Source organism: Lynx rufus, unplaced genomic scaffold, assembly GCF_022079265.1.
Source record: "Lynx rufus isolate CCGP_SWC_20201006 ecotype Redwood Valley unplaced genomic scaffold, mLynRuf1.p SCAF_2, whole genome shotgun sequence".
Classification (NCBI taxonomy): Eukaryota; Metazoa; Chordata; class Mammalia; order Carnivora; family Felidae; genus Lynx; species Lynx rufus.
In genome coordinates, this window is record NW_025814834.1 from 117,300,413 (window position 1) to 117,327,355 (window position 26,943).

A 26,943-nucleotide genomic window follows, 5' to 3' on the forward strand; every position below is an offset into this window, starting at 1 on the left:
ATATTTAGGTGTTAATAACATGTAAACAGAACTGTTCAGCAGAAATGTAGACGTTCAATATGTCTTCTGTGGGAAATACTGGGACTAGAGATAGGGCTTCAGGAGTCTTCAAAGTTGAGGCAATAATTAAAAGCCATGAAAGATGAAACCTTTTTGTGAAAGTATGTACTCAGAGAAAAGAATCAAGGACTGAGCCTGAGCACACACCCACATTCTAGAGTGGGCAGAGGTGGGGCCATTAAGAGATATAGAAGTTGCTGCCAGGTAGGTAAGAGGAGAATTAGGATAGTGTGCTGTCATGGAACCCAAGGGAGGAGAGTTTCAGTAGGCAGCATCAAGAGTGTCAAATGCTACAGGAGCAGGAAGCACATAGCCTTTGTAAAGGATCCTCGATCTAGCTATTGATTTGATGGAAGCTCCATTAGAATACCTGATTCTGTGAGATAATTAGTGACTCTGGAAGGTGCACCAGAGTGGTAGTAGCTAAGCTGTAGGGGGCTAAGGAGTAAGCGGTAGGAGTCGGAAAGATTAATTTTTTAGAAGTGTTATTTATTTTTGAGAAAAAGAGTGCGAGCAGGGGAGAGGCAGGGAGAGAAGGAGACACAGAATCTGAAGCAGGCTCCAGCTCTGAGCTGCAGAACAGAGCCTGATGCGGGGCTTGAACCCACCAACCGTGAGATCATGACCTGAGCTGAAGTCAGACGCTTAACTGACTGAGCCATCCAGGAGCCCCAGGAGTTGGGAAGATTAGACTGTCAAAAATATGAAGAAAATGGGGTGCCTGGGTGGCTCAGTCCGTTGGGCATCTGACTCTTGGTTTTGGATCAGGTCACGATCTCCTGGTCGTGAGATTGAGCCCCACATTGGGCTCTGTGCTGGGGCATGGAGGCTGTTTGGGATTTTCTCTCTCCCTCTTTGTCTGCCCTTCCTGCCCCTCTGTCAAAAATAAATAAATAAACTTATAATGTTATGAAGAAAATATGAGAAAGAGGACAAGCAGACTCAAAAGATGTTTTCCAGAAGGGGGAGAACTGATCCCACTTGTGGGAGGAATAAATATTATTTGTAGGAGAAATAAATAAATAATTCAAGAACAAAGTTACAAGATAAAGAGGGCGATAAATGACACAGCAAAAGTTCCAGAGGAGAAAGGTAATCAAGGGCACAAATGGAGTGGTTTGTCTTAGAAAGGAGGTTACGCTCTCTGAATTCAATCAAGAGACGATTCTTCCCTGAGAACAGGAAACTTGAGCAATGGGGGAAAGATGGATAACCAGCTGTGAGAAACATGCTAAGTAGCCAATAAGAACAATGAAAATGGCTGAGTCGTCTGATACATCGCCAAGGCTTAGGATGGGAGAGGACATGGTCTGGATGGTCACTGGGACAAATGAGTCAGAGTGATATAGAGAGAAGGGTGGATGTAGATAAATGTACAGACTCCATTTCCGCCTCCTGATAACACGGGGCGGCTTTCCATACGTTTAGCAGCTGCAGCCTTTTGAATCAGGATGTGGCCTGTGTCTGAGTGGACTCCCCATTCTGACAGCTCTAGGGCACCCCTTCCTCATCACAACAAGCAACCCCAGTGGCTGTCCTGGCTCCTGTGTCCCCCTTCTGGCAGCAGTCGATTACATGTGCATTTATTCATAAGCACCAATAGTTTCCATCAAAGCAAAAAGCTATCCCAGAGCAGAAGAGCCTGCTAGTCTGGGCCAGCTGGAAGATTTCAAAAGTGAGAGACACAAAGGAAATGTACTAGTCTCTGAGACTACATGAAAACACAAGGCCCATTCTGAACCCTGTAACTGTCCCAACAGTGGTCCCGAGGAAGCCAGCAAGAGTCCCTTTTCTTCTCCACTGGACCTCTCTCATCCCATTCAGATTCTAACTAGCTGAGGCTCATGTTCACAAACATTCCCATCCCCTCTCTTCTTTCCTGCTGCTTAGAGAATAAATACTGGTACTTGAAGCAGGTTTACATTTCCTCCAATCAACAAACTGTTTAGGTATAAAATTTCTTTAATCAAAAGGATTGCTCTTCCCTCAACACAAATGCACACGTTAAAAGTAAAAAATATATATGAGAGAGACACATATTTACACAAATTAGAAACCACAGTCGCGAGTCCTGGGTTAGGGGTTGAGAGAATGGACATCAGGGGCAACTGAAGGATGGCTTCTCATCTGCTCTAGATGTCTCCCAGTCATCTCTCTGGCCATGGCGGGTAGACCAGGGTGGGACAGGGTACAGCTCCAGTCTGATGGCAGAGTTACTGGCAAACTGTGGCAAGGAGGTCCCTCTCCAGAGAGTTTCTTAGGAGCACTGGGGATGACAGGCGATGCTGTAGCAGGTAGAACTGAAGTGGTTGGGGCAGAGTGGGTGAAGGGCTGTACTCCATGCTGGACAAAAAGGATGATACCGATGCTGGCTCCAGTGCCTAAAGGACCGTGGCTCAGGGAAATGGTACCTGGGGAACTGAGGGGTGGGTTGCAAATTGGAGTGGTGTGGGTCCAAGTGAGGTGCATGGCTGGCCATTCTGTGAGGTGCCAAGGCTGCTTCGATTTCAACACTAGATGTCCTAGCTGTGTCTGGTCCATCTTTTCCGTGGGAGGTGCAGGAGAGGAAGCAGCTGGATGGCTGTGGTGGCTTGGAAAATGCTAGAAGGAAGACACAAGAGAAAAAAAAATACGTGAGAGAGCTCTCAGATGAACTCCACTTGGTTGCTTAAAATTTTTCTTTCCTTGGGGACTCTGTCTGCAAGGCAAACATACCATGTTTTATGCAACAGATAATTTCCTGGCAGGCCATGATTAAGTAAAAATTTTAGTAACCTAATTAGACTTTCACTTACTTGACGAATACTTGCAAGCCTGTTACGTACCACATATATATCAAACACTAGACATCCAGGTGGGCAAAATAAAACAGTCCTGTAAGGTTTCACTATTTAAAAAATAGTTCATTTTAGAACTTATTTTTCAAGGCTGTTTTTAATATTTATTTATTTTTGGGAGACAGAGAAACTGAGTGTAAGCAGGAGAGAGGCAGAGAGAGAGAAAGAAACAGAGAGAGAGACAGAATCTGAAGCAGGCTCCAGGCTCCGAGCTGTACAGAGCCCAATGCGGGCCTTTAACCCATGAGGCATAGGATCACGAGATCATGACCTGGGCCGAAGTCGGATGCTCAACTGACTAGGCCACCCAGGTGCCCCAACTTCAAGCCTATTTTTAATTGGAATCATCATGTCCCAATTTGTATATTTAAAATTTTTCATTTCCTTTGGTTGAATTGCTTAAGAAATGTAAATTGATATGCAGGCAATGGGGTGCCTAGGTGGCTCAGTCGGTTGAGCAGCTCTTTTTTTGTTGTTGTTGTTTTTAATAATTATTCGTTTTTAAAAAAGAGAGAGAAAGAGTGTGAGTTGGAGAAGGGCAAAGAGAAAGGGAGACACAGAATCCAAAGCAGGCTCCAGGCTCTGTGCTGACAGCTCAGCTCCAGCCTGAACCCAAGATCCGTGAGATCATGACCTGAGCCAAAGTTGGACGCTCAACGGACTGAGCCACCCAGGCGTTCCAAGTGTCTGACTCTCTATCTTGGCTCAGGTCATGATCTCACAGTTTGTGAATTCAAGCCCTGCATCAGGCTCCGCACTGATAGTGTTTGGAGTTCTCCCTCCCTCTCTCTCTGCTCCTACCCCACTTGTGCTCTCTTTCAAAATAAATGAACTTAAAAAAATTGTTTAAAAATATGCAGGCAAGAATCCTCCTGCTTATTTAAAAAATTTTTTTTGTTTTATTTATCTTGAGAGAAAAAAGAGAGCGCATGCATACTGCACACACAAGCAGGGGAAGGATAGAGACAGGGAGAGAATCCCAAGTAGGCTCCATGCTGTCAGTGCAGAGCCTGGCTTGGGGCTCGATCTCACAAATGGTGAGATCATGACCTGAGCCAGAGGTTTAGCTGACTGAGCTACCCAGGCACTCCCTCTGCTTATTTTTAAATGAGTTATTCCCATAGCAATAATAATTGTGGTTGATTGAAAACAAGGACTGTCCATTATCTATAGGAGACTTTCCCCTCCCCATCATTTGAGTACCCCATAAACACACTGTTGTTTGAAGGCACAAAAAAATAGGTCACTTCTAGGGGCACCTCGGTGGCTCTGTTGGCTAAGTGGCCAACTCTTGATTTTGGCTCAGGTCACAGTCTCATGGTTCTGTGAGACTGAGCCCTGCATGGGGATCTGCACTGACAGTGTACAGCCTGCTTGCGATTCTGTCTCTGCCCCTCCCCAAAGCGTGCTCGCTCTCTCTCTCTCTCAGAAATAAATAAAAAGTTTAAAAAAATGGGTCACTTCCACACTAAGTCTAAGAATCTATCCAACATGGGGCACCTGAGTAGCTCACTTGGTTAAGCATCTGCCTTCAGCTCATGTCATGATCTCACAGTTTGTGAGTTTGAGCTCCGTGTCGGGCTCTGTGCTAACAGCTCAGAGCCTGGAGCCTGCTCTGGATTCTCTGTCTCCTTCTCTCTCTGCCCCTCCCCCACCTGTGCTCTGTCTCTCTCTCTCTCAAAAAAAAAAAAAAAAATCTATCCAACACTCCTTCTATAGGTGTTCCATGGCCGCCCTCCTACCCTCTCGGTGATGTATTTGTTATGACCAGTCCTTGAAACCCACACTTCCAGAGGGTTTGGAACAAAGTACTTGGGTAGGAGTACAAAGAAAGAGAAGGGAAGGGTTTCAGGGCAGCAGAGGAGAAAGGATTTGTAAAGAAAAACTAAAAACTCTTACTGCATAACTCATTTAGCCAGGTAAAAAGCCTTCTATAGAGGCACCTGGGTGGCTTAGTTGGTTAAGCCTCTGACTTCAGTTCAGGTTGTAGACTCATGGCTCTTGAGTTTGAGCCCCAAGTCAGGCTCTCTGCTGACAGTACGGAGCCTACTTCAGATCCTGTCTCCCTTTCCCTCCGTCCCTCCCCCGACACATGTGTGCACATGCTCTTTCTCAAAAATAAATAAACATTTAAAAAAAGTATTTAAAAAAAGTCCTCTGTATCCATGCAGAAAGCAGAGAAGCTGAAACGTGAGGAATAAGGTTAAACTTCATGGAGTGCTTTTTTTTTTTTTTTAAAGTAGGTTCCATGTCCGGTATGGAGCCCAATGTGGGGCTTGAACTCATGACTCTGAGAACAAGACTTGAAGTGAGACCAAGAGTTAGACGCTTAGCTGACCAAGCTACCCAGGTGCCCATTCATGGAGTTCTTTGTAGTGATACAGACAAAATAGAACAAAAACCATATAAGGATCAAGACAATGAAGGAACGTTGGGCATTCCCTCCGTGAAAAGAAACTTATTGGCAAAAAGGAAGAGACTTAGAAGAAAACAGAAAGAACCCATTTCTCCATGTACACTTCATTCTCTTATTTCCCCACCTCTCTCTCAGGTTTACAAGTTCTTACCTTGGTCAGTTTGTGCCTGCTACTGCCCAAGGATGACTTCTGAGCAGCTATACGAGGAAACCAAGTCTTTAACATCCCTTCCACCTGTAGCAAGGTTCCTAGGTAACGCTCCCTGTGAGAAAGACATTTACTTAAAATGCCATCAAGTGTGAAAAAGGCAACAAGACAGGATTGTGGACATCTCCTTTTAATGAAATACTGAGGAAAGAACCAGGAGAACTCACCCCATCTGGGGCTTTTGCAAAACACCTACAATACGCTGGATCCTGTCCATTGCTACGCTCTGCTGGAAACTGCTCAATCCTGGGGTCAGGGAGAAGGAAAGACATGAAGGATTGAGATGCAACAATTTAGTCAGGTAAAGGAAGAACAAAGCATGGTTAAAACAGATTCACCCAAAGAAATGAAATCACAGAAGCACAAAAGAAATAATGTAAAGATTAAAAAAAAATAAAGCTTTAAATGCAAACATTTAAAAGAAATACACATTTAAAACATCAAGAGAGAAAAAGAAAGAGGAGAACCTAGCCCAAATAATTGCAACTAACCAAATAATTACCTCTCTCAAATCGACCCATCTTCAGCCCATTCAGTAGGTCTGTGAGAGGGCGGATGAAACCTTGGAGCTCTTTACACTGTAGGAAAACAGGACAAAGGCTACGGGAGGGCTCAGAATTGCCCACACACCAGTACTGTTATTCCCCACTTCACAGGGTCCTTACTAGCCATCTGGGTGCTAAGCCATTCCAGTATTGTCTCCTTTCCCCTGCTCTTTCTTACCTTCTGAGCAAAAAGCAGGTCTCCTTCTGTGATACAACCCTGGATGTTTACAGTGGTCTGTAATTCACCGTCTCTTGATCTTTTGACCCCAGATCCTGCCATAGGAGAGGCCAAGCCCCGCTGTTCCAAGTAAGATGTTGTATGTTGGTTGCTGGAGACCTTGGGCCGTTGCCTGCAGCGGATAGGACCCGGTCGTGGCCGAGAACCTCCCCTCTGCCCAACAGTGTCTGGCCTGGGGCCATGGGCCCCTTTGTCCTCCCCCTCACTATCGGAGGGGAGACCAAAGTCACTGTTCACTGGGGAGGTGGAAAAAGAGGAAGAGAGAGAAGAGGAAGAACAGGAAGAAACGCTAGATGGAGAATCCATAGGTTCAGAAGCAGGGGCTGGAGAGCAGCTCCCGGAGTACCCAAAGATCGGGACCTGCAACTGAAGAGCAAAGCAAGGGAGCATGTCACCATAATCTGAAAATTAGGAAATGGACTGGGAGACTGGGGTGTACTGCATGGGATGATAAGATCTCTTCTCTCCTCCCCAGTATCACCTGTCTCAGAGCCGACAAAGTCCTCTCCTCCGCCTGCCCCCCTCAATTAAGTACCTGGACTGCCCCTATGGGCTCCGCAGAGCAGCCCTTACTTAGTCTGACGCAGACTCTGTTCTTACCTCCCTCTGTTCAGAGTAAATTACCTGACTCGACACCTTCCGTCTCCCCACCCCGAACATTTGTTCGCCAGGTCTGTTCCCAACCTAACCCCGCAGCAAGGGCTACGGCGAGCCGAGCCGTAAATCTCCGGTAAGGTAACCGAAGCCACCTAGTGACCCTGTAGGGCCTGCTCCCCACAGGAACCTCCCGCCTCTTTCCAATCTTTCCAATCCGGAGCCCTGCACCAGGACCCTCTACAGTCGCGCCTGCCACGTGATGCTATCCCTCCCAATGCCCAATTCTGCTTTCAGTCCCTAAACCTACTCTCTCGGGGTCTGATCTTCCCGCGCGCGGATGGCTTCCCCGTTCTACAAGCCTCCTCACCTGCGTCGGGTCTGCTCAGCCCAGGCTGCCTCCGGCTTCTCCAACTCCGTCGCTCTCGGCTACCCACCTCCGCCTCTCTCCCACTGGGTCCCGCCCCTTCCCCCTCCCAGACACGTGCGGCGAGGCACGTGCCTTCCCCCTGCGAACACAGACCTCACACTCTCATTGGTTGTCTAACCGGTGGCACGTGACTCCCGCGACTGACTTTCACATCCCATTTGCTACAGCCTACTAGGGGCTCGGCCAATAGAGACCCAGTTAGGTGACGATTGGCTGGAAGGGAAGGATTCCGTGCTCCGCCCCTACATGCGGCTCGCGACCGGGACCCGGTGAGGAGAAAAGGCGGAGGGTGGAAGAAGAGTGGAAAAGGGCGGAGCCCGCGGTCTTAAATAGGATGGTGGTGGGCAGGAGACGTGCGGTTGGAGTGCACGGACGGGGTGTGTGATGTGAGGCGCGCGTCTTGGGATGTGGGACTCCGGGCTCCTCTTCGGTAGCAGACTCCCCCCTCCCCCTTTATCTCCCCTCCAGCTGTTAGAGCCTCCGCTCACGAGGGCAGCACGTGGAAGCCAGCAGCAACTTGGGTCTGCAACGTGTGTGAGAGAATGGCTGTATGCTACTGTGTAGCCTCCCCCCTCTGGGCCGCGCGGCCCTCGTGACTCTCCGATCTCTGGCTCCCTTTCCCCGCCTCCTCCTCCTACAAGTTGGGTGCCTCCTGCCCTGCTGGGTGAAGAGGGTGGGGACTGCCGCCGAGAACACTGCGTCCTCTCCCAGACTCCCACTGGGGCGGCTCCTCCGGCCCTTTCCTTACATAACCCGCCACGCACGTTACCAGCTCAGATGCCAGTCGGCCACGACTGTAGAGGTCAAAGCTGAGCTCGGGTGTTCCTGACTTTTCTATCCAGGCTCCTCCGGCCTTGCGCCCTGAATTCCGTGTTCCCTAACGTAGAGAACGGAGTATGGGTAGGTCCCTGATTTCCTAGATGATACCTTCATTTCCTTTATTTGTACCCTGGAGAAGATTCGGAAGGCTTGGAAGGAGGGAGGGTGGTAAGTTCGGAGTTCACAGAGTCCGGAATGGACTATTCGCTGCCCCCTGTAGTACTGAAAGTACAGTGCGGAGAAGGGGATAGGGGCTCAGGGACGGTTTGCTCATAGAAGGTGAGACACCGAAGAGACCGCAAGGGGGCAGCCCAGTTCTGATTAGGGTCTCGAGGATAGAGAAAATTAAAATGTGTCCCTGCCTGCCCTAATTACGCACTGGAAAAGGCACATTGTGGGGGGTGGGGGGTGTGAGTGGAGGAGGGTGTGAATTTTAAAAATCTATTCTAAGTAGTTTTTAATATTTTACATATGTTTAACAATGTGCTTATTATACAAAAAGGAAAAAGTGTTCTATGTAAACCTCAACTCTCTTTTCCCAAACACAGCCTCAAAACCATGTGTAATAAAAGAATTAGACGGAATTGTCTGTGGTGCTCTTCTCCATTCTTCACAAAATTTCAGGTTGATTCACAGTCCTAATTATTCCCTCTCATTCTTTTGCCAGCTGACACCCTTTCTAATCTACCCTTCCTACCCCCCATATCCTGGTGCTCTCTTTAGTGTTGTGAGTTTAGAACAGAGCCTCTCAGGGAGTAGAGAGTAACCAGATTATTTCATTTATTTGTCTTCCAAATTTCTCTTCCCAAATCCCCATCCAAAGATTTGTAGCAGCCTTCTTTTTCCTAAAAAAAGCAAAGAAAGGGAAAAACACCAGTTTCAGGTGGCTGAGGAAGCGCCCCTCCGGGCCCCCCACCTCCAAGAAAACTCCCCATATTTCAGATTCCAAGCTAGATTTCCCCCTGACGTCTCCTGGAAGATGTGTCCCCTCCCTTGCTCACTCCTTACTCTGCTAAATCTCTTCACACACACCCCCCATTAGTTATTTAGAATCCCAATTTTAAATTCCTTCCCTATAGTACAGGCCTCTTTTCCCTCCTTTTGTCTCCACCATCTGTGCTCTACTTTAGGGAACCAACCACCACCCCTACAGCCTCTGAACTTTGCCTCTAGACTCTGCCAGGTTGTAAGGCCCCTCCCATTATGCCCTCTGGCAACCACCATATCTTGAACCACCTCCTGGCTGGAACCAGCTTTGATTCCTCAAGGCAGACTGGAAATCTGGAGAGGTTTTTTTTCTCTATTTCATCTGCTTCTGCTGTACAAGGTGCTGAAGTCCTCCCAGTTCAGAAAAAGTAACGACTCTTGTTTGAAAAGTCTCTGCCTCAACATTTCCTAAACCTCTTTGAAATTAGATAAGATTTTTCTAAACGAGATCCTTCTTCCTTTTAAGTAGCTGAGAACTGACCAGGCTGGAAACATTAGCCAGAGATACTGGTAAAAAAAAAATTAGTTCACTGATTCCCCCAAGGCCAGTGGCTGCACTCTCACCTTCTACATGAAATACATCCCCCCCTGAACGAGGGCCCAGGACAGGAGGAGGGGAACAGGACTCTGCAGACTGGATACAGCATCGTTCAGATCTGGACTCTGCTAAAATACAGACATCCCCCCACGGTAGGCCAGTGTCATCCTTCCTACCATCCCCCTCCCCCTCTGAAAGGATAGCCATCTCTTTACACCAACCTCAGTCTTCCTTTCCTCTGAGCTTACAGAAGGATCCATCTCTCCTCCCCATTACCATAAGGAGTCCTTTCCTCTGTGCCTTTCAGCCTCCTGACCATACCAGGGAGCTTCAACTCACTTCAAGAATGCACATTTTTATCTGTTATGGGCTTGACACTGTGTTAGTCAATGTGCTAGGTGCTATAGGGGGGATGTAAATGTGATTAAGATCTGACCCTTTCTTCAAAGAGTTTACACTCTAAATGGAGCCTACCATATACTTTAAAATATTTCTTCGTCCTTGTCATCAATCAGCTTTCCATTCCTACTGATTCCTCCCATCTGTGGTCAATTATATTCAGGCTGCACTTTGGTCCTGTTGCCCTTTTTAGCTGTTGCTTCTCTTTTTTCATTATCAGATTTCTCAAATGATTGGTCTATACTCTCCCTCCCCTTCTTCACAATGTACTCCCTCTCTAACTCCACAAAAACCTTTTGCTTAACCACTCAATTAAAACTTTCTTCTTTGGGGTTACCGGTGACCTCCTTTTCTCTGGCCTCTTGGTAGCTTTGTATTGATTATATTAAATTAAATCTTCTAGATTCTAAAATACAAACTTGGCTATCTGCCTCTCCAGTCACTTCCACAGTTTCTTGGTTGATTCCTTGTCCTCTTTCTACTAGCTATAGGCACATTCATTGGCCTTTTGGTTTTCTGTGTACTGGCTCTGTTGAGCTCATCTACTTCCGTAAATGTGGCTTTGCACTTAGGACTGTAGCTCTGACCTAGTTCAGCTACCTTTAGGACACCCTCATAGGGCTGTCACCATAAATTCAGCTTGTCCAATACCAAATTTATAACTTCAGTCCTAAACCACTCTGACCTTCCTTCCACAGGTCCCATTTTGGTCAGCCATTTTTGCAGACATCCATATTTGAAACTTATTTCAACATTCTCCTCATTTATTGCTCATCTGAAATTATCACTGAAGCAAGGCACTTTCTTCAAAATATTTCTTATTTTTCTCCTCTCCATTCAAAATGCTACTTCCCTAGTCCAAACCTTTAATGGATTGTTTCTGGAATGATGCAAGTCTCATGCATTTCTCCCCACTCCACTGCATCCTGCATACAACCAGACAAATAGTTTTTCTAAAATACCATTTTCAGGGGCGCCTGGGTGGCTCAGTCAGTTAAGCGGCTGACTTAGGCTCAGGTCATGATTTTGCGGTCCCTGAGTTCGAGCCCCGCGTCAGGCTCTGTGCTGACAGCTCAGAGCCTGGAGCCTGTTTCAGATTCTGTGTCTCCCTCTCTCTGACCCTCCCCCGTTCATGCTCTCTCTCTGTCTCAAAAATAAATAAACATTAAAAAATTTTTTTTTAAATACCATTTTCACTGTATCTTTACTACACTGAAAAACTTACGAGGCTCCCCATGGCTTGTAAGTCCAAACTTCAGCCTGACACTTCAGATTCTCCTGTAATTCAGCCCTATCTTGCCCTATGTGAAATTACCAAGCAAATATTAGGAGCCTTGTAAATTAAATTGTTTTTTCTTAATTTCCCACTGTACCTTCCCGTATACCTTCTCCTTCAATCATACCCTACCCACTAGACATGCATGGTTGCTCCATCCCCTCACCCCTGCAGCTCTTTCATTCTCTATTCTTCCCTCTAATTGTTTTCATACTTTCATAACTTAACCACCAATCAAAAGCTCACCTATCCTTCGAAGTGTATCTGAAGCATAGTCACCTCCTAAAAGTCTTCCAGGCAACTCCAGCTCATACTGATCTCTGTCCTTCTACTGCCTAAAACACTTGCCTCAAATTTGCCTATGCTCTCAAATTTATATGTAATTTAACAGTGTTACAAACATTTTCATTTTGTTTGAAATGTTTTGCAAGTGTAAACTTGAGTTTTATAAATACTTTCAGGGCAATAACAACATCATAGATTTCTTTTTCATCATCAGCAGCAGCGGCATCCTTCACAGCTTTAGTCATAGGTTTCATACACGTTAAGTACCACTGAACTAAAATTTAACTGCACCAAATCTTCCCAGTTTTCTGAATACAAGGTTAGTATTGAATCTCAGCAAAAGGTATGATGGCCAAGCTGAGCTGGGCACCTGCACTGGTGTACTAGTTATTTGGTTCCTCACCCCCACCCCCAAGCCTATTATTCCAGCCCTCCCCCTGTTCTAGTATCCAGCCCTGGGATCTGTCCTGGGCTAAGAGATGTCTCATACCCTCCCCCCACCACCCTGCCATCCCCAATCCACTTACTGGTTCCACTGTCATTGGTTTCAATGTTTCAGGTTCCTGATGGTCTGTAAGTTCTGTTTCGTGACTAATGGTAGTAGTTTCCGCTCCTTCCCTTACCTCTTTATCCAACCTGTTCTGCTCTCAGTAGGATCAAGAAACAGAGTTATCATTGCCTCCATCCAACATCCTCATAGATTCTCTATTTAGAGGCCTTGTCTCCTGCACGCCCCACTGCCCAAGACTTAAGCTCAGGAGTCCTCCCCACTTTATTGTTTGCATGGATTATGTACCCATTTCCATTCACCAATTCTCTTGACTCAAGGACTGCCCCTCCCTCTCAATGTCTTAGCAAACCTACTAAGTTCTGGCTTTATTCTCCCCACCTGTGGTTAACAAATCTGCTTTGGGCCCACTACCTAGTTTCATTTCACCTAACTCATTTTTATTTTTGCTAATCATTTACAGTTCAACATTGCCCACTTTCTTTTTAACTGTTACCTATTCTGATGCTTTTAGATGTAGAGGTCACTCACCAGTCTGTCTTCTGATTCAAATATGGAGTAATCAACAGTGAAATTTGCACCAAAGTCATCTGGGGGGGGGGGGAGAAAAAAATCAGTAGTGACAAAGGAAAAAGGTAGCAGTAGGTCTAGAAATGGAAAGAGGAAGAAATTGCTCCGAATACTTCAACTTGCTCAAGTTGTAACATTTACTGGTGTAATCTAATTCTAATGAACTTTAATGTTAAAAATGTTTGTGAGTGTGTCTGAATTTATATTTTCAATCTGGTATCCAAAATAATTTACAAATTTGAAAATTTTTAAATTGTTTCAACCCATTTCCAAAGAATTGAAAATCACTGGCTTGAGAAATAACGCCACAAGCCTTGATAAGGTCTTTGCTCATAGCCAAATTTCCTCTGATCTAGTTGTTCCAATTGCAAAGAGAAAGGCAAAGTCTCAGAACTAAGCATCCCCAAAACCTCTGTCCATCCTACTGGGGATCAGAGACGCATACATACTCACCATAATTGGGGGTGACTGTATAATAATAGACCACCTGATAATAATCATCCTCTTCTAGTCCTTCTTCATCCCCATATTCTTGTCCTACGGGGACAAGGACTAGAGGTCAAGGGGCATCTGGAACTCCTTAGCAAAAGAAGGACACCTGAAGTTGATCTCAGCTCTATCAATGTCTTTGCTTTCTGCCTCCCCTCCAAGGCCTTACTATCTCACTGCCCCTGTACCTCTAAACCCTTCTCAGTCTTTGGGGCTCCATATCTGTGCTGAGGCTTGTGACTCTGTGCCCTTTCAATTCAGGAACTCCTAGAGAGAAAATGTGTCTCTTCACATTCTGTAAACCCAAAATAAGACCTAAAGCTGAAAAAGGTAGGAAGCAGAGATACCAGAAATGAAGAACTCCAAATCTCTTCTGGAGAATGCTGCAGACCATATTAGATCTGTGAGATATCTTCTCACCTCAGTGTCTCACACAGAACGGAGACATACATCTTTAGGCTTTTGGACTCGGGTTTTAGTTCCCGATTCACTGCAGACTAACGGAATAGCCCTGAAGAAGCCACTAACCATCGCTTTTTTCAAATGAGTCAGCTGGACTAAATGACCCATCTACATTAGTTTTTCTTCCTTCCTAGGACTAAAAATATGTGGCTTTGACATGATTAGGTCTCCAGGCCTCCTACTAAACACTTCCCTACGCTCCTTGAATGCTCTCCCTGAATCCCAGGCAATGACACACAAATCTGGAGGAAAAGGAAACAATGAGAGTACCTGGCAGACTGGGAACAAAGGAGGGAAGGAGCCAAGCTACTTTTGGGAGTCTGTCCCTGAGGGGAAGCCAGTTCTCCACTACCATAAAGGCCACCCCCTACTTCTGTGTCCTTACTAATACAAGGGGTTTTCTCCAACCCTCTGGGAAGGAAGATCCCCCAGCTTCCCTCACTAGTATCAGAGTGCCCCGCCTTCCAAGAGCCCACCTCTCTCCTCCACCCTCACTGTAGTCCCTCTCCCTCTTGTCCAACTCTGCGGTGATAGACAGCTGACGTGACTCTTGGTGGGGACTCCCTGTGTCAAGGGTTCCATCTTCATCAGCTGTCTCTGACAGGACTCTGTTTTCCTCCCCTTCTTCTGGCTCTACTTTCCAGATTCCCCCCACCCCCCACCCCGCCCCGCCCCAACACTGGACTCTGGCACAAACGAGTGTTATTACTCCCCATTAAATTGCACCTCTCATCCACTCCTCATTTTTCTTTTCTCCCACCCCACTTATGATAGAAGATCTGGCCCAAAAGCTCAGGGAGAGAGAGTGAACTTACCCAAGATAAGTGGCACAGCAAGGATGGCTACATAGAGGACATCCATTCTGGATTCTGCACTATTGCTGTGAAAGTAAAAAAGGAAATTACAGCGTTTCTCACCAAACTTCCCCCGCCTCCTGCCCTCCTCCAAAGCTGCTGCAACTCTTTTCCCCAGGGAGTAGAATTCCCCGCCCAGTTGCCGACTGACTAGATCAATGGTTGCTACCGGTCAGCCAGAGAGCTGCCCAGATTAAGAGAGAGGCAAAGTGGATTTTGATGTGAACGTGTTCACTGAGCTTCCCCAGTCCTAGATTAGATCCATTCAGGACTCCGCTGACACTACCAAAGCAAGCAAGCAGACAAACCAAAAGCCAGACCAAAACCCAAAACCCGTGCCTATCTAGAAGCTTCCCCTCTGAAGAAGAGGACTCCCTCCTAGTCCTCACAAAAAGCTCACCCTCCCTTTCACGGTCCCTAACTTACCATCACTATCTAGAGTCCAGGCTTATTCACAATCTCTTTCTTCACAGTCAAAATTTTAGAGGAACCGATGAGCACTTTTTTCTAGACTGAAAAAATGTCCTCTCTTCTGCCTGTCTTGGACTCTGAAATACAAGAGCAATACTAACATCATCGTCTGATACCCAAAGCACCTGCTGCAGTACTTCTGATAAAAATCTCTCAGCCAAGGCCAGTTATTTCCTCTATGGCAAGTACTGACCTCACTTCATGTCTTTCTCCACTTTCTGGAAACAGCCTCTTTCCTCGAATAGATGCCCCCCCTCCCCACTTGCTATGCCCCCTTCATTCTATCCACAGGGATAGAGTTCATCTCGCCCTTCTCTCTGCTTTTATATTTCCCATTTTCATTCAGTTCAACTCAGAAGCATTTAGTAACATATATGCTAGGCCCAGTCTGTTAGGCAATTCAGAGGTCACTGGCGAGGGAATAAGAATAGTTATGTTGTTTAAAAGGAAGTTAATAGATATCTATTTAACATCTACTACAAGCCAGGCACTATGAAAGTCTCTGTGGAACCACCTGTGGACAAGAGAGGTTTGGTGTTTGCTCTTAGCACTTAGAAATGCTGTGCGAATAGCTCAAAGGAGAGATGAGAAGACTTGTATTCTCGTATCTCTTCTCCTGACTCGGCCTGCTAGCCTCGGAAGCAAGACACACTGGAGTTTTGAGCACTGGCCAGCATGTTTCCACCATCTTAACCTTTTGCGGGGGAGGATTTGCTTGATGATGATGATTTTCCATGTAAATCTATACAATCTATTCCTTCAGCTCCTTTCTAGAATTTCCTGGAAAAAAATGTAAAACGCCTCTGTGGATGTACCCACATGCATTAACTCATAAATCACTTCCAGTAAGGAAAGGAAGCCCGATTCTCTTCAAACAATTTCTATAGTTGTTTTCTTTGTACTTTGATTAGTCTCTCAAAAACAATATTCCAGATCCCCTCACTTTTCCATCCTGGTACTCTTTTGCCTAAACGTTCCTCCCTAAAGACTGGCCCTACCCCCATCCAAATGAGGTTACAATACCCTCCTCTCCTACTTTAATTTTCTTTCACTCTAATACACACAACCCCTGTGCCTTCCCCTGGCCTGAGGAAAAGACACCACTGAAGTTCATTTTCAGAAATAAATAGAGGAAGTATGACCTAAAAGGAACTGTGTGACTTGGGGGGCGGGGGTGCTTGTCATTTTTCTTCAACCCCATAGCTCTAATTGCTTTTTACAAACAGTCTTAACTCTGAATCTTAACACCGAATCCCATCTGACCTCGTTCCTAACATTGCTCTCCAGGCTCCTCTTCGTCTTTCCTACTCTCTGGTCATTACAGATGAAAGCGTCATTAGCGGTATACTCACTGAATTGCATGTTTCCTATACTCGTCTGTTCAAAGAGCTCTTACTTTTAAGTCTAACCTTCATCTCTTAGGCAGTAGCTCAAGCCCATTTCCTCTCATTCAAGTAAGAACAATACCCGTCCCTATCTCCCTGCACCCTCTATCCTGTGCTTTCTTTGTATTTGTCCTTTAGGTTCCAACAGGATCTTCCCCTCCCCCGCTCTGCAGCTCTTCAAGAAGACGCAGAATTGCTACCACCCTTCCCCACAAAATAACGAAAGGAAGCCGCAGCCAAGGTCCAATGGGACCCAGGAAGCCGGGCCAGTCCCGGCCCACTCCCTCCTTTCACCAGCTCAAGCCACTCCCAGGACCGAAGTCGAAGGCTTAGTAGGGCAGGAGGACTACAACTCCCGGCAGGTTGTGCTGCCTCGTCCCCGCCCCCGCAGCTCCGCCCCCGCCGAGTCTTCATTAGCCTTCGGGGGGTGGGGATTGGATGGGAGGTGGCCATGGTGCTGCGGCCGGGGTTTGTTCCCTCCTCGGCTTCCGTAGAGGAAGTCGCGCGGACCTGTATCAGGGGTTTCGGTGTCCCCCCTCCCCTTCCCTGGGGTCCGGGGGTGACATTGCACCGCGCCCCTCACGGGGTCGCGTCGCCACCCCAAGCAGACTCCTTAGCTGACGTGCTGCCCCCGTCCACCCCTCTTGGCCAGGCCTCCACCCCACCCCCAGCTGCCCAGCCATGGGGGCCGCAGTGTTTTTCGGATGCACTTTCGTCGCTTTCGGCCCGGCCTTTGCGCTTTTCTTGATCACTGTCGCTGGGGACCCTCTTCGCGTCATCATCCTGGTGGCGGGGTGAGTAGGGGGTCGGGAAGACGCGGGAGGGCGCCAGAGAGAGAGAGAGAGAGAGAGAGAAAGAAAGAGAGAAAGAGATCCGGAAGGGGCTGGGCAAGCTTGGGAGCCTGAGTTGGGGGAGACAAGTCGGCGGTGAAGATTGGAAAGGGTCGAGTCAGGGGTCTAGATGATTTGCCCTTTCCCGCAGTTGGTTTCCGCCTTCCAGGGATCGCACAGATTCCTCCTATACTCCTCCCGGCGACGTCAGAGAAGGCCCAAGGCCAAGACTCGTGAGGGGGGTGTGCTGACCTCCGCCGGCCTGAAGGAGGATCCAGGAATGGATACCTCTCCCTACTACTGTGCGCGTACATTCTGGTTCTCATCGCTCTGAAGACTCATTAGTCAGATTTCTATCCCTTCCCCTGCGTCCGGATCCCTACAAGACTCCCTTGGTGGAGACACCTATCCTGTCTCCTCCCAGTCTTCCAGACCATCCGGAAGTCTAACTTCCACTTTACATGCTGCAGCCTTGATTGGTTCTCCTCCTTGATTTCTCTGGCTCTCCCTACCCTGGCCTGTCTGATTGCCCTTGTCTTTCCTCAGGGCATTTTTCTGGCTGGTCTCCCTGCTCTTGGCCTCTGTGGTCTGGTTCATCTTGGTCCATGTGACCGACAGGTCAGATGCCCGGCTCCAGTATGGCCTCCTGATTTTTGGTGCTGCGGTCTCTGTCCTTCTACAGGAGGTGTTCCGCTTTGCCTACTACAAGCTGCTTAAGTAAGAAGATGGGATGGTCCAGAGGGGAGAAGGGCAGATGATTGCACTCTGAGAAGTGGGGCAGCCCCTGGGTGGTGGTTTGGAAGAGGAGGCACTAAGGGAGGATGTCAGAGGGAAAGGAGCATTCCTGCCTTTCCTCATGTTTCCCCTACCCCACCCTACCCCACCCCACCCCAGGAAGGCAGATGAGGGGTTAGCATCGCTGAGTGAGGACGGAAGATCACCCATCTCCATCCGCCAGATGGCCTATGGTGAGCCAAGGGAGGGGGACTGGAGGAGGGGGTTGGACACCCCCCTCTCCCAGGGAAGTCAAAACATGCACATGTTCCAAGGGGCTGCTTTTTTCCCCTTCATCCCTGACTTCCAAGGAGAGGTGGTCTGGAGGGAGAGTAGGTGTGGGGGAATTGTGACTGGGAATGGGGCGAGATCACTGGTAATCAGGCTACAGTGATCTCTGACATTGATGAGACCCTCCTTCCCCCCAGTTTCTGGTCTTTCCTTCGGTATCATCAGTGGTGTCTTCTCTGTTATCAATATTTTGGCTGATGCACTTGGGCCAGGTGTGGTTGGGATCCATGGAGACTCACCCTATTACTTCCTGACTTCAGGTAAGATCTGCTTTCTGCCTTGCCTTCATGCCCCATCCATCCCTGGCCCTGATCTGATTTATTGGTCCTCCCTGGGAGACTTCTTTGGCTCAACATCTCAGGAGGCTGGGAGCAGATGAGGCATGTATCTCATTCCCATCTCCCTCCCTACAGCCTTTCTGACAGCAGCCATTATCCTGCTCCATACCTTTTGGGGAGTTGTGTTCTTTGATGCCTGTGAGAGGAGACGGTACTGGGCTTTGGGCCTGGTAGTCGGGAGTCATCTACTGACCTCGGGACTGGTGAGTTGGGGACAGGGGCCTGAGTTAGAAAAATATTTAATGGTCAGCAGGATGGAAGGGAGATCTATTCTCACTTCTTAACATGTTAAAACATATCTAGGGAGGAGGCAGAAAGGTTAGTGTTTAGAAGACTCTCATCTCAGCATCAATTGTATAACCTGCCCTGGGTATCCTCTGGGAGTTTGAATGGATTAGTCAAACTGTAATACGAATGGCCGGAGGTGAGCAAGAGGGCAGAAACCTCTGAGGAAGCTGAAAATCAAAAGTCCTCAACCACAAAATATTGGTGCTCTGAAGGGAAGGATCAGGGGATTTGGGTGAGCTACCTGTGGGGAGGTTTGGGTCAAAGGCATGTAGAGAGTTTGGGGATAAGGCAGAGAGAGAAGCTAAACTCATTTCTACTCTTATCTCCATCCCTAGACATTCCTGAATCCCTGGTATGAGGCCAGCCTGCTGCCCATCTATGCAGTCACTGTTTCCATGGGGCTTTGGGCCTTCATCACAGCTGGAGGGTCCCTCCGAAGTATCCAGCGCAGCCTCTCGTGTAAGGACTGACTACCTGGACTGATCGCCTGACAGATCCCACCTACCTGCCCACTGCCCATGACTGAGCCCAGCCCTAGCCCGGGTCCTTTACCCACCATTCTCTGTCTCCTCCTCGTCGGTCTATCCCACCACCTTCAGGGTTTTGCTTTGTCCACTTGTGACCTTTAGTCTCTAGGCTTTACCAGGAGCAGCCTGGGTTCAGCCAGTCAGTGACTGGTGGGTTTGAATCTGCACTTATCCCCACCATCTGGGGACCCCCTTGTTGTCCAGGACTCCCCATGTGTCAGTGCTCTGCTCTCACCCTGCGCAAGACTCACCCCCCTTCCCCTCTGCAGGCCGACGGCAGGAGGACAGTCGGGTGATGGTGTATTCTGCCCTGCGCATCCCACCCGAGGACTGAGGGAACCTGGGGGGGCCCCTAGGCCTGGGGTGCCCTCCTGATCTCCTCGCCCTGTATTTCTCCATCTCCAGTTCTGGACAGTGCAGGTTGCCAAGAAAAGGGACCTAGCTTAGCTGTTGCTGTGGAGATGAGATTAACGGAGGCTCAAGGGTAGATGAGCTCTAAAGTTTCCCAGTACCTCCTCCCCAGACTGGGCATCTTGGTCTTTTTCTCAGGTCTGAGGGGAACCATTTTTGATGTGATAAAGACCCCAAACTGCCTATTTTTTTTGTTTTGTTTTGTTTTGTTTTGTTTTGTTTTGTTTTTTGAGTGGGGAGGGAGGAGGTGAGTTGGAATTCTTCTAACCTCTTTGGACTATATTTTCTCTCCTCAAATTACTCTTCATGGCTGGGCTTATCTATCCACCTTTCCCTTTGGTCACGGGCCTTGGGGGAAAGGAAGGAAGTGCATGTTTGGGAAACTGGTATTACTGGAACTAATGTTTTCACCTCCTAGACCACCAGCATCCCTCCCCTCCCCAAGGTGAAGTGGAGGGTGCTGCGGTGAGCTGGCCCACTCCGGAGCGGCAATGCCCCTGGAGAAGTCAGACTACCATGACATCACAGGGAAGGAGGGCAGATTTTTTTCTAGTTTTTAATTGGGGTGTGGAGGGGGGGGGTGGGGAGGTTTTCTATGAACTGTATCATTTTCTGCTGAGGATGGCACATCCCATCCTTTTAATCAAGGTGATTGTGATTTTGACTAATAAAAAGGAATTTATAATTGTGGGGGAACTTGGCTTTTAAGGGAGGGGATAACATGTTAATTGAGATTTCTGCCCTCCCACATCTCTTACCCAACCTCTTTCCCACCCTGGCAACCTCTGATCCCCTCCAGCATGGCTTTGGTACAAGGGTAAAAACCTGGGCTGGTGGTCTCATATGTCAGAAACTTTGGGTTAAGCATTTTCCAGAAGTGGACCTCCCTTCGCAGGACTGGGGTAAAAAGAGTTTTTCACCCCTGCTTCTTTTCCCCTGTCCTTTGCACACCTCTGCCACCTGAGGGATTAAGGAACTCCTCTCAAGAGCCCCAAAGGTAAGGCCAGGGGTGGGGTTAGAAACTTTAATTTCCAGATATATTGAGCAAAAAAATATAACCCCAACATCAGCAACTCTTTTTCCTAAGGGGAGAATCTGCATGACATGTAGGGAAAGGGACATAAAGGCAAGGGGATAGAGGACTTTGGGGCGCATCCCCAACTTCCCCTGCTAATAAACACAATTTGCCCTCTGCGTTGTCAATGTGGGGATGGTCCTGATCTATATGATTTGAGAGGCCGTGGGCTCTGCTGTTACTCCTTGAATGAGAGCCTGTCCATGCCTCTCGGGAGGGGCTGTCTGGAGGAAAGAGGGGTGTCTGCCCACTACTTCTACAGTATTTTCTGGCCAGTCCCTGCCCCTCATTTTAGAAGCTCCCTGATTGGCATGAGGGGAAGGCATCCATGATGTCCGAGAAGGAGTCTATGCCTCTGTGGCTCGTGCTGAGGTGAAGACCACGCTTTTCCGGTTTCCTAGCCTCTTCTTCCTGGAAGGGGGAATAGTTCATGGAAATGACTAGTGTCCTAGGTGAAACAGATTAGAGGTGGAATAGAGTGCTTTCCGGTAGAAAAGAAAGGACCGAAGGAATGGAAAGTAGGACCTCACCGAATCTTTCTAGCGATGAAATAAACAGCCAGCAGAAGGCAGAGACAGCAGACCAAGATTCCCACTCCTAGACTCAGCATTTCGCCTGGGAGGAAGATGGAAAGTGTCATTCATTCTAGAACTCCCACAGATACTGAGCCTTTCCCTCCCTCTTTGTGGAGCAGGCCTCCCTCTCTTCATACCTGGGCGGGGCCGGCTTACCTGTGGTATACACGGATCCCACTGTAAGGGAAGAAGACTTGGGTCAGTGTGACCTGAGCTCCCCATCCCAGTGAGGAACAGCACTCTACCTCTATTTGCCGGGGAGATCACCTGGCACTCAGGGGTAGAAGCATTCCCAGTCTAAGCAAGTCCTAGAAACTGCTTCCCCTCCTATCCTTCCTTTTGTTCCCAGGGACTCCCTAAGTTCTTGGCACAGAGTCCCCCAGTTTCCCATCTCATTTCCAAGCCCTGTATAGTCACCTTGGATGAAAGAAGTAAAGACTGTCCGCTGATTGAGAGGCTGGGGGGCTCGGTAGTTCCGTACCAGGGGCCTCGAGGGCTCCTCTTCTGTGGAGAACAATGTCTCCTGAAGCTCTTCCAGCTGAGGAGCAGAAGAGTGGGATTAGGGGAGAAGTGTCACTCACTTTGGGGAGTGGGAGAGGGTCTGAGGTTACCACTAGGTCTCTGCTGCCTCACCTCTTTTTTTTTTTTTTTAACGTTTATTTATTGAGAGAGTCAGCGTGAGTAGGGGAGCAGCAGAGGGAGAGGGAGACACAGACTCTGAAGCAGGCTCCAGGCTCTGAGCTGTCAGCACAGAGCCCGACGCGGGGCTCAAACTCACAAACCGCAAGATCATGACCTGAGCCGAAGTTGGACACTTAAACTGACTGAGCCACCCAGGCGCCCCCTGCCTCACCTCTTCACCACTCACCTGTCCCATGGAAATCTGAGCCTTTCGGTTGAATACTGTCCAGAGCACACTCTGGTAGCAGGGTGGGGTGGTGAGTGAGCCGTTGTAGCGGAAGAACTGGTCCAGCCGCTGGGGGAGCAGCTCTCCCACGTTGAAGGGAGGCACTGAGGTCTTCTGATCTGGAGGAGAACAGGCTAGGACTGCTCTCCTCCTCGCTGGCCCCCAGCTTACCTAGATAGGGCTCCCAGAGGTGACACCCCCTGGTTCCTAACTCACTGTCATCCCAGGCCTTGCTGGCCTTTTTGGGGAAGTGTCCCTGAAGTCTAATCTCACAGGCTCACCTTTATTCCTAATTTCATGCAAGTGACTCAGAATGTGTTCATAAGCTGGATTCTTAGTCTCACCCACCTGGAAAGGGAGAGTTTGGAATAGGTCCACATTTGGAGTAAGACGTTCACATACAGAACAAATGGTCACAGTGGGTTGCTGACTAGCCTAGGGAGGGAGAGCAACAGACATGGGCAGAATAGGACTGAGGGGTGCAGAGGGAGTGGAGAGAGCCCTGGGGGAGACTGAGGGCCACTCACCTCAATGAGAATGCCCAAGACAGCCAGGCCCTGAGGCATTGGAGCGGCCTCACTCAAGCTGCCATAGGAATCTGAATCATAATGTACAATGTGGAGCTGAGGGGGGGGGAAGGGAATTAAATCACTTAATGTTTCTCCACTACCCCTTCCTAAAGGCTTTGACCCTAGCCGCCGCTGTCACCACCACCACCACCACCACCTCCAGTATGCCCTAAAACTTTCCCACAAAGGTTGGCCTTATCCCCCAAGTATGACTTTTCCCAGTTTCCAGATCCTTCCTTTCCTGGGCACCGACCATGCCTGTCCCTGTGTCCTAGCCCAAGCTTTGTTCCCCGGTACCTCTGCAGCTGTGGCTTCACTGTTGATCTGGTGCTCTGATCCCCCCAGGGATCCTGTCTCACCCCAGTGCAGGTGGAGCTGGGCAGCTACATATTTTCGGGGAAATCCCTCCAGATACATGGTAGGGGGTAGAGAGAGTTGCACTGTGAGGAAAAGAGAGAAGGTCAGGGTTGGTGGAGGAATGCGGACACATTCCCATTGCCACTGCTCCTTGGGAGACCTGGCCAGCCTTTTCTGCCTCCGTCCCCCAGTAGCACCTAGTTCTGCTTTTCTAGCATATGTCCCCCTTTTTCAATGAGGATCCAATTCATGCTATGATACCAATCCATCCTTAGAGCTTGAATGTAGACATTCACTCCCCACCCTTGATGAGGCTGTAGGAGTCTCATCACCACTGTCACATCTCCAAATTTATAGATGAAGCCTTCTAAGAATTTGGAAGTTAGAATGCATCTTTCTCCTGACTCCTAAGATTGGAACTGGAGTTTACACCTCCTTGGAGCCTGGGTTTTTACCTGTGTGGCCATTATTGTGCAGGTCCAAGGGCTCAGTGCCAGGCTGGTCATATCCATGGGGCTGCAGAGTGGGCAGCTCAGGGTCAAAAGTCACACTGTCTGTCTGGATATTGATGGGAGACTGGGCATTGCTTCCACAGTCAGGGTAAGAGGCTGGCCAATGGTCTTGACCATGTGGGCCTGGTGGGGATTACCAGAGACATTTGTCCTGCTCTCCAAGCCCCAACCACCCTTCTGGAACCCTCCCCTACCAACCCAGGCAACCTAGCCAGTTGTGCAAGGCTAGGTGAGGCAGGAGTCCCTGCTAGACTTGAGGCTGCAGCACGCTTCCCCTGCCCCCAGGCTGTGATGACTCCCCAGCTCTCCTGATAGGTGGAGAGCGGCGGCTTTTACTTACCAGCAGTTTGGGGACCAGAAAGCTGAATGGGAGGAAAAGGGGGTGGATGGAAAGCCTGCGTGCCTGGAGAGGTGGGGCTAGAGCAGAAACAGGATGGCCCGGGAAATAAAATGATCCTCGAAAGAGCAAGTCTCCGTGGGGTCCCCTAATAAGTGGGGATACCATTCTTTCGGTTGACTTCCCACAATTCATTTCTTGCTCTCACACTGGACCTTGCATTTGACTCTGGAATTCAGTCGTTAGTCAGAAGTTCAAAGGGATGAAATCCACCTCCACCAGGGTCACAAACTATGCTGCCAGCCTCTTCCTCACCCCTGACCTCAGGCTCCGTCCCAATTTCAGATGCAGGTAGGATCAATGAGGTCGGAAAGAGAGCCAGGAAGTAAATTGGCAGCTAGGCTCAGTGTTCCTTTCCCTACCCGGTTTCCCAGCCTTTCTGAATCAGGAGGTACGGGATCCGGCAGTTAGAATCGGGTCTGGGAGTCCGACCCGGAAAACAAGGGCCGGGGGTGGGGGGTGGGGGCTCGGGAGGGAGGAGCTGGGCTGAGAAACTAAAGGGAACGAACTCCCCACACACTCGACATAAGTCTTCCTGGCAGGTGAAGAGGTCCCAGTGTGAAAGGGATGGCGGTGGGCTTTGGGCTCTGCTCTCACCCTCATATGTCCAGTGCTGACCTGCAAGGCAGAGAAAGCGGGGCTGCAGACCGCTCAGCCGGGGCCGTGTCCTCCCCGCTCCCCTCCCTCCCCACCTCCCGCCGCTCTTTCTCCGCCCTCCGCCCGGAGCACTTCCCAGAGGAAGCCCTGAAACCCGACACCTCGGTGGAAAGGTCGGGGGGCCTATTTAAAATCACCGGCCAGGCTGTAAGGGTGCGTGCTGAGTGCAGGGAGAGGAGAAACACGTAGATCGAGCCCAGAGCCTAAAATTAACCTGGACCCGAATGGGCACCCTGCCCCCACCCTCACTTTTCTGAGCCTGGGCCAAGCCAGTCCCACGCTTAGAAGATTGGGGTGAGGTGAGGGTGTGGACAGAGGGCTTGGAGGCAAGGGACTAGAACAAGGGGAGGGGAAAAAAGGTTGCAGTTGTTGGGGGGGGGTGCTGCTACTGAGGGGAGAAGGGACATTATTCATTTGCTTTGAAGCATTGCACACGTTGAGGCCCTTGGCTGTGAAATAACATTCAAGTTCTTCCTTTGGTCCCGGTAGCTCTGAAGGAAACTTTCCCCATTGCCAGGAGCCTCTGCTCCCTAGATCCCTAGATGGCTAGCTAGGGAAGGCAGGAGTCAGGGCAGGGTCCAGGCCACACTGAGGGTGGTGGGTGGGCACAGGCAGCCAGGCTGGCAGAGACAGACTGAAAACGAAGCATTGTATGTGGAAAAGACAGCTGCCAGCTGGGTCACATGCCAGGCTCTCGTGCAATCCTGTCTCAGGCTGAAAGGCTGGGGGTCTGATGGTTCAGCCTCACCCAGGACCAAACCGCTTGAAGGGGAGAGAGAAGGCCTTCCTTCAGGTTTTCTCTGCATTATTCAAATTGCTACTTCAAATTCAAACTCTGGGAAAAAATTCTAAATTCCTTCCTCTCTCTCTCTTATCCCTTTAAATTCTTCAGACTTCTGAGATATCCTTGATCTCATCCTCGGGCTCTCATTCTGGCCCATCCCTTGGTTCAGACAATTCCGAAAAGCAGCCCAAGGAAGGGCGGAAAGCAACGTCTCACCAGCTCCTTGGGACACTCAGACAACTTGAATTCCCTGGTTCTGTGCTGGGCCAGTAGCCTTGCCCTTCCCCTCCCACCAAATCCTCAACTTGCTAATTCTTCACCTCTTTTTCCTTTTCCCTATTTTTTTCTTTCCCTCAGATGCACTTTCCAGCCCTCCTTTTGGCTGGCTCCTCACCCTGTCACCCTCCCTGCATTTTCCTTCTGCTCTCTAGACACTCCCCCCCCCCTTGCTCTTTCAAGGGATCTTAATTACACACCTACTATGTCCTGGATACTGAGGTAGGCATACATAGCATAGGCATATGGCAAAGCAAACACAAAAATGAGGGGTAGGGGTCCTGAGGACACTCTTGGAAGCACCTAGGCCTGTTCTCCCAAAAGTCCTCTCATCTCCTGGGAGCCTCTGAAAGTCCTTTGCAAACTGTAAAGGGTCAACAGCCTTTATTATTGCTACTGCTTTCAGGGAGAAACTGGGAAACCAGTCGCCCCATAGAATCAGGAGGGGACATTGGCCATGAGGTTCATAGTTGGGGATAAGCATCTGAGTTAATGAGTAAGTGTTAGAGATATGCCCCCAACCCCCATCAGTCCTTTATCTTTTCACTCTCTGCCTCCTTGGCTCCCTAATTGGGGGAGTTCTGAAATAGATGAGGCCAGGAGGGTTGCCTGGGACTAGGGCAGCGGGGCAAAGAGCTCCGGAGAGAATCCGTAGACTGTAAGGAGATTCGCGCAATGTGTGTATACATTCTGCTCCCCAGCTAGCTCCCCAACCCTTCCCCCCCATCCCCACTAACTGCAGGGCTGTACAGGCAAAGGGGGGAGATGGAAAGTGCCCTTCTCCCCACTCCTCTCGCTTCCCCCCATCCCGAGCCTATTATACTAGCCCCTTAGGCTTCCTTTTACATTTCTTCCCTTCCCCCATTAAGCGAGCCTGGCGGCACGTGGACACCAGCACAGACAGACACACAGACATCCAGATGTACCTACCCCCATCTGCAGCCAGGATCCAAATCACCTCCAGCAGGAGAGTGAAGAACAACATGGTATCCCCAGAAGAAGCA

At 49.0% G+C, this 26,943-nt stretch overlaps 4 protein-coding genes across 8 annotated transcripts; 1 reads left to right on the forward strand and 3 right to left on the reverse strand.

Moving 5' to 3' along the window:
• Positions 1–2,044: 2,044 nt before the first annotated feature.
• Positions 2,045–6,667, reverse strand: CIART (circadian associated repressor of transcription). The gene is made up of 5 exons (XM_047085656.1): positions 6,245–6,667; positions 6,024–6,099; positions 5,689–5,767; positions 5,465–5,576; positions 2,045–2,661 (listed from the first exon to the last, which is right to left on the reverse strand). The coding sequence occupies exons 1-5, from the start codon at positions 6,608–6,610 to the stop codon at positions 2,137–2,139; spliced, it is 1,158 nt and encodes a 385-aa protein (XP_046941612.1). The 5' UTR covers positions 6,611–6,667; the 3' UTR covers positions 2,045–2,136.
• A 2,236-nt stretch (positions 6,668–8,903) lies between these two features.
• CUNH1orf54 (chromosome unknown C1orf54 homolog) lies at positions 8,904–16,695 on the reverse strand. 5 transcript variants are annotated; one of them, XM_047085455.1, is made up of 9 exons: positions 16,339–16,695; positions 15,180–15,766; positions 14,942–15,063; positions 14,477–14,541; positions 13,164–13,247; positions 12,672–12,730; positions 12,160–12,273; positions 9,699–9,800; positions 8,904–8,992 (listed from the first exon to the last, which is right to left on the reverse strand). In XM_047085455.1, exons 4-8 carry the CDS (start codon positions 14,520–14,522, stop codon positions 9,702–9,704), a joined length of 402 nt encoding a protein of 133 aa, XP_046941411.1. In that variant the 5' UTR covers positions 14,523–14,541; positions 14,942–15,063; positions 15,180–15,766; positions 16,339–16,695; the 3' UTR covers positions 8,904–8,992; positions 9,699–9,701. The 5 variants fall into 5 exon arrangements, with proteins under 5 accessions (XP_046941411.1, XP_046941412.1, XP_046941410.1 ...); XM_047085456.1 differs by lacking the exon at positions 15,180–15,766; XM_047085454.1 differs by lacking the exon at positions 15,180–15,766 and having other exon boundaries at positions 16,250–16,695.
• Positions 16,696–16,849: 154 nt separating this feature from the next.
• On the forward strand, positions 16,850–20,515 carry APH1A (aph-1 homolog A, gamma-secretase subunit). The gene is made up of 7 exons (XM_047084788.1): positions 16,850–17,165; positions 17,748–17,918; positions 18,096–18,169; positions 18,404–18,526; positions 18,680–18,807; positions 19,228–19,351; positions 19,689–20,515. The coding sequence occupies exons 1-7, from the start codon at positions 17,053–17,055 to the stop codon at positions 19,751–19,753; spliced, it is 798 nt and encodes a 265-aa protein (XP_046940744.1). The 5' UTR covers positions 16,850–17,052; the 3' UTR covers positions 19,754–20,515.
• A 612-nt stretch (positions 20,516–21,127) lies between these two features.
• Positions 21,128–26,924, reverse strand: CA14 (carbonic anhydrase 14). Its single transcript, XM_047084787.1, has 11 exons — positions 26,870–26,924; positions 24,820–24,840; positions 23,769–23,948; positions 23,254–23,396; positions 22,915–23,010; positions 22,669–22,735; positions 22,349–22,506; positions 21,898–22,018; positions 21,637–21,657; positions 21,436–21,520; positions 21,128–21,316 (listed from the first exon to the last, which is right to left on the reverse strand). The coding sequence occupies exons 1-11, from the start codon at positions 26,922–26,924 to the stop codon at positions 21,253–21,255; spliced, it is 1,011 nt and encodes a 336-aa protein (XP_046940743.1). The 3' UTR covers positions 21,128–21,252.
• Between the last annotated feature and the right edge of the window lie 19 nt (positions 26,925–26,943).